Below are 5,732 nucleotides of genomic sequence, written 5' to 3'. Positions count from 1 at the left end.
CCAGACTCAGGAGCCCAAAACCTGGCATCTAGAGAGCCAGCCCTGTGCTCTCTGTGCAGCCCAGGGTGGGCCAATCCTGGCTCTGGGCTGTCAGGCTGTGATGCTAGGATGTGAGACACAGATGCTTGTTTCACAAAGTTCCTGCAAGTCTTTGGAGGTTAGAAATCACTCTTCAGGTGGCACACTTGCTGAGTGATTGTGGTTGTGGCCACAGACATGAGCAGTCAGGCCCAAATTCCACTGAGGAAGCCCAGGTCTGTCTAGCTCACGTTCCAGGACATGCCAGGGCTTCCTGCAGGGTCGAGGACCAAGAGGGTTCCCTGTCAAGGGGAGAGTGTGGGGAGGGGGAGTGCCAGGCTGGGGGAGGAGATGAGACAGGAGATGGCTCGAGGAGTGGGAGGGTCCCGAGCAAGGTGGGAGGCTCACAGCAGGTGGGAAAGGTCTCTAGAAAGCCCCTACTGGTTCTCCTGAACAGCAGACAGCCACAGAGGGATCACCCTCCCCTGCCAGCCCCCTCACTGGGTGAGCTGGGGACCTGTGGCTGCCAAGGGAACCGTGTTGAGAACACAAAGCTCCAGGAGCAAGGAGGCCCCGCCCGGAAAAACAACATCCTGGCTGCTAGGGCCTAAGCAGCCTCTGTGGGAGGGGCTATTTTTAGCTGCTGAGGCAGCCGTGGCTGGACTTGTATGGCCTTGCTGTCTGCCAGCATAACTCACTCGTTGTCCCGTCTGACCTTGAGCTGGGGGGTCTGTCTGAGAGGCGTCTCTGTCTGACCCCTGCTTTTGGGTGCCGCCCCTCGCTGGGGTTCACCTGGGCCACATGGAACCCTGGGAGAGGGAGCTGGCCTGGAGACACATTGGCCCTGGAGCCTCAGGACATCCCAGGCCTGGCTGGGGTTCGGGGCAGCACTGGGCCCCCTGGAAGGGAAGTAGAGGCTCTCCTGGGGCACGGGGCCCAGGTGTTCCCAGAGCCGGACATAGGTCCCTTTATTGCAGATGTTCTCAGTTCCAGCCACTCCCTGGTGTGCCTCAGCCGCGTGTGGAAGAAGCCTGGGTCTCAAACTCATTTGTCCATGCCCAAGGGTCCTGCTCTGCTCCTGGCGGTGAGATGTCTGCATTTAATTCTGGCGTACAGACTCACATCTGTAGTCCCAACACTTTGGGATGCTGAAGCAGAAGGATCACTTGGACCCAGAAGTTCTAGGCCAACCTGAGCAAAATAGTGAGACCTCATCTCTAGAAAAAATACAAAAATTAGCTGGGTGTGGTAGTGTATGCCTGTAGTCCCACCTCCTCAGGAGGCTGAGACAGGAGGATCACTCACTTAAGTCTAGGAGGTCGAGGCTGCAGTGAGCTGGAATTGTGCCACTGTATTCCAGCCTGGGCAACACAACAATAAAAATCCTGGCACAGGCTGGGCTCGGTGGCTCAATTTGTAATTGGGAGGCTCTCAATTTGGGAGGCTGAGGACAGCGGATTGCCTGAGCCCGCAGGTTTGAGACCAGCCCGGGCAACATGGCGAGACTGCATCTCCACAATAAATACAAAAAAATTAGCCAGGCGTGATAGCACACGCCTGTAGTTCCGGCTACTTGGAAGGCTGAGGTAGAAGGATCGCCAGTGCCCAGCAGGTTGATGCTGGGGTGGTCGTGATTGTGCCACTGCACTCCAGCCTGGGCAATGGAGTCAGACTCCAACTAAAAAAAAAAAATCCTGGCACGAACAGCAAAAGACAGGTCCATAACTAGGCTGTAGCATCACAGATGCAAATAGCTGGTGGGAGCCAGACATCCCAAGCAAACACTCAAGCAGCCATGACAGCTGTGGGGCTAGACCCTGCAGGGGAAGCCACCTCTGCTGGGAACCAGAGTGAAGGTGCCCCAAAGGACAGCCACCCTGTTTGAGCCCTTCCCCCTGGGCCAGGGCTCTCCTTCCAACAGGAATCCTGGGACCAGAGGCTCTGCTCCCCTCTCCTGCCTGCCCATTTGGCCAGCTGCTGAAAGTTGGGAAGTCCTAGGAATTCTTGGTGGGTGGCGAGGAGGATGGAAAAGGAGCTGGAATGACTTGGTCATTCAACAAGTGTTTTTATTGAGCACCTACTACATGCCAGGCACTGTTCTAGAAACCTGGGGAAAAAGGGATCCGGGTAGCCTGGATCTGCCCCAGCTGTGATTCTCTCTCCCAGAAACAAGGTCTGCAGCGGATAGGGTCTGGTGGGCTTCCTGGCTGAGAGGTGGAAGGCCAAGTGTATAGAAGGTGGGAGCCTCTAGAAATGAGAAGGCGGTGGGGGAGAGGGTGGGAATCTCAGGCTGGCGCCTTCCTTCCCTGGGGCAAGATGAGGGCCTTGAGGAGCAAGCTTCCTGGGAGCCGAACCACTGAAAGGAGGCCTGGCCAGGCATGATGGCTCACACCTATAATCCCAGCATTTTGGGAGGCCGAGGTGAGAGGATTGCCCGAGTCCAAGGGTTCGAGACCAGCCTGGGCAATTTGGCAGGACCTCATCTCTACAAAAAATGAGCTGGGTGTGGTGGTGCATGCCTGTGGTTCCGGCTACTTGGAAGGCTGAGGCGGAAGGATCACCTGAGCCCAGCAGGTCGAGGCTGCGGTGACCGTGAGTGTGCCGCTGCTCTCCAGCCAGGGCATCAGAGTGAGACTCTGAGTCAAAAAAAAAAAAAGCAGAAGAAAAAAAAGAAAGAGGAGGCCTGTGCGCCCTGCATCACCTCCTTTTCAGCACGGATATGCAGGACTTCTTGAGGGGCCCGATCTGCAGGTGGGCATCCACGCTCTCCAGGAAGAAGGCGGGCTTGAGCCTGTGCGTGAAGAGCCCGGCGAACTGGCTGTCCAGGCGGCTCTGGAAGGGGTCGATGGGGGAGGCCGGGGCGCCACCCCGGCGGGGCCGGGAGGCCTTCAGCCTCCGCAGAAGACTCATCTTGCCGTCCCGCACAGCATAAAAAGCCAGGGCACGGTCGGCGTATTCCAGGCAGACGCCCACGGTGGGCGAGAAGGGGTGGGGCAGGGGCGCCTCCAGCCCGTGGAACCAGACGGAGAAGCTGCGTCCATTCCACTGCAGGCAGCAGGAGTGGGCGTTGCGGCCGAGCCGGCCCCGGTCGTAGGGCTCTTGTGGGGAGAAGCCTTCGGCCATGACCCCCACGCTGACCCAGCCTTCGATGATCTCCACCTCCCAGTAGTAGGTGCCCCGGTCCAGGGCACCCTCGCCCAGCACCTGCTCACAGTGGGTGAAGCGAGTGGGCGACTCGGGGTAGTTGATGGGACACAGCACCCTCTTGACACCTTTGGTTCCAAACAGCTGCAGAAACTTGTCTGCCGTGTCGCTGTCCAAGTCCACGATGTAGGCAACTGATCCCACAGACGGGAGAGAAAAGCAGGGCTCGGGGCCGGGCTCAGATGGCACGGCCCCTCCCCTAGGTGCCGACCCCCACCTAGCAGCCTCTCTCCCGCTTTGCAACCGGTACAACTCAGTGCCACTGGAGGCCACCCAGGAACTGACCTGGCTCACCCCACACACTAGGAAGGAAAACCCAAACCCTTGTATGCCAGGGGCCTGCCGGGACCTGCTTCTGGGACCAGTCCGGTGGCTGTAGGAGGGCCCAGGGTGAGAGCGCAGGTGTCCACTTACACTTGAGGAAATAGTCCCTGGGAGCTTCACTCTCTAGGTGGTTGGTGCTATCGGGGTCCTGGGACTCAGCATTGGCTACAAAAGAGGAAACAGTGAGGAGAACCTGGGACAGCTGTTCCCTCTTCCCCCACTTCCACCCAGAGTCCTGAGCCGCTTGGCGACAGGCACACACCCAAACGTGGCACCCTGTGTTCACCCTGTGTTCGCAGGCATACCTGGGGCCTGAGCTCTACCCCTTGTCCCACCTGCTCCCCGGGCCTCAGCCCTTCTGAAGCTAGAGGGCGGGCTAGGAGAAGCCCCCTCTGCCATCGAGAGTGGGGCCGAAGGGGCTGACTGGTCACCACAGGGTGGTGGCTCCAGTCACTGCAGGATTCGGGCCCCTCCCTGGGCCAGGCACAGTTTTCCTCCTCCACTCCTGGATGGGCACCAGGCCTTCGGGCCTGTGAGGGAGACTAGGGCAGGATGAGTCATCTGGGGGGGTGCCCACCTTCCGAGCCCAGCTTCTGCAGCCCGTCTTCGTCACTGCCCAGCCCCCGCAGCTGCTCCCACTGGCTGGTGCAGGCCTCGGTCAGCACGTCTCTCACCGCCCGGACGGCTTGGGATGACTTGGTGAAGCTGAGCTCCCTCGGGGGGCCAGGCCCAGGGCTGCACCCCTCCTCCAGGGCCAGCCTTAGTGCCAGCAGCTCCTGTGCCAGACAAGTGCTCCGTTAAAGCTCTGCTGGCCGCAGCCCCTCCGGTCCAGGGGATGGGGACCGCTCTGCCAGGAAACTGGCACAGCCCCTGAAGGCCAGGCACCCACAGCCGCCTCTTCCCTCCACCACCCGCTTTCCCTCCCTCTGTTCCCTTTCTGGCCCCCAGAGCGGCCCTCACCTGCAGGAAGCTCACTGAGTCAGCCTCAGGGACCTGACTGAGATTGTGGCGGGCCCGGCTCAGGTGGCTGCGCTGTTCCTCCTGTCGCCGCAGGTCACCCTGGGAGCGGCCCAGCATGGCGGCCTCCCCCTCCTCAATGAAGCTCAGCACCTGGGTCTGGAAGCCCTGCAGGGTGGCTGCAGCCTCAGCAAAGAGCCGGCTCACCCTTTCCCGCTCGGCCACTGCTGCACTCTGCGTAAGACGACAGTGGGGGCGGTGAGGGGGACAAAGAACAGTCCTGGACACCGGCCCCAGCCTTCCCTGACCCCACCTTCCCACCTGCCGTCTTGGGGGACAGAGGGGCCAGCCCCAGCACGCCTTGGATCTGGCCAGGTCAGGGAAGATGCTCGTGCTCGATGTGTCAGGCAGTGCCCTGAGCACAGGCCTGCTTGGAATGGACAGTGCCCTGCTGAAAGCTCACACTGCTGGGAGCCCGCTGTGGAGAGGTCAGGGATGGGGGCTGGGGGGTCTGACCTTGATGAGGGCCACCGTGCGCCGGGACTGTGCGATGCTGGCACCCAGCTCATCCATGCGGTCCTCCACGGCGCTCAGGACTTTGGGCTGCTCGGCCTGTGGATGACACCCACGGTGAGTGCGAGGTCTGGAGGAGGCCAGCTCTGCACTGGGACTCAGGCCTCGCCAGGGGAGAGGAGAGAGGTGATCAGAGAGTAGTATCTGTGCATGAGTGGGACTGGGAGTGACCTGGTGTCCCACGACAGGCCAGAGGTTCTTCTAGCCCAGGTTGGTGCCATTCCCAAACGCCTGGTGTCAGTGCAGGCTGACTGTGGGTCTCCGACCCGGAGGGCCGGCACAGGGCCACCGGTGGGTGACAGTGCTGCTCAACGGATTTGAGAACTTCCTCCAGGGGAGAATAGGCAGGGTCCCGGTGACCACCCAAGAGGACATTAAGCTGTCCTGTCCAGGATATCACTGTCCCCACAGAGCCTGCGTCCACAGTCAAGGCCTGAAAAAAGGGGATTCCGGGCAAATCCCCTAGGTCTTATGAGTCACTGCTCCAGGCAGGAGACACGGAAAATCCCAAGGCCAGAGGCGCCAAGACCGGGCTGGAGGCCAAAGGAAGCCGGGGGCGGAGGGAGCGGGACCCGCGCACATGCTCCCACCACGGCCCGGAACAGCCGGACAGAGGATCTGTGAGCCCTGCCCGCCCTCTGCCGCACGCCGCCGCC

At 60.9% G+C, this 5,732-nt stretch overlaps 1 protein-coding gene across 1 annotated transcript; it reads right to left on the bottom strand.

Moving 5' to 3' along the window:
- Nucleotides 1-2,694: 2,694 nt before the first annotated feature.
- On the bottom strand, nt 2,695-5,124 carry TRIM47 (tripartite motif containing 47). Its single transcript, XM_008049077.2, has 5 exons — nt 5,020-5,124; nt 4,507-4,737; nt 4,124-4,322; nt 3,637-3,711; nt 2,695-3,356 (listed from the first exon to the last, which is right to left on the bottom strand). The coding sequence occupies exons 1-5, from the start codon at nt 5,074-5,076 to the stop codon at nt 2,716-2,718; spliced, it is 1,203 nt and encodes a 400-aa protein (XP_008047268.1). The 5' UTR covers nt 5,077-5,124; the 3' UTR covers nt 2,695-2,715.
- Nucleotides 5,125-5,732: the final 608 nt, after the last annotated feature.

This window comes from Carlito syrichta, unplaced genomic scaffold, assembly GCF_000164805.1.
Source record: "Carlito syrichta isolate Samal-C Ts95f unplaced genomic scaffold, Tarsius_syrichta-2.0.1 Scaffold130493, whole genome shotgun sequence".
NCBI lineage: Eukaryota > Metazoa > Chordata > Mammalia > Primates > Tarsiidae > Carlito > Carlito syrichta.
The sequence above is the reverse complement of the archived record's forward strand: the minus strand, read 5'-3'. Positions and strand labels throughout refer to the sequence as shown.

What these genes read in the sequence shown, in the direction of transcription:
- TRIM47 (XM_008049077.2), bottom strand. Translation starts at nt 5,076, where the DNA reads ATGGATGAGCTGGGTGCCAGCATCGCACAGTCCCGGCGCACGGTGGCC. An exon ending in ACTCAGTGAGCTTCCTGCAG is followed by an intron (nt 4,323 to 4,506) that starts GTGAGGGCCGCT and finishes TGTCTGGCACAG; the next exon opens with GAGCTGCTGGCACTAAGGCT. An exon ending in CAGGGACTATTTCCTCAAGT is followed by an intron (nt 3,357 to 3,636) that starts GTAAGTGGACAC and finishes CTGTGGGATCAG; the next exon opens with TTGCCTACATCGTGGACTTG.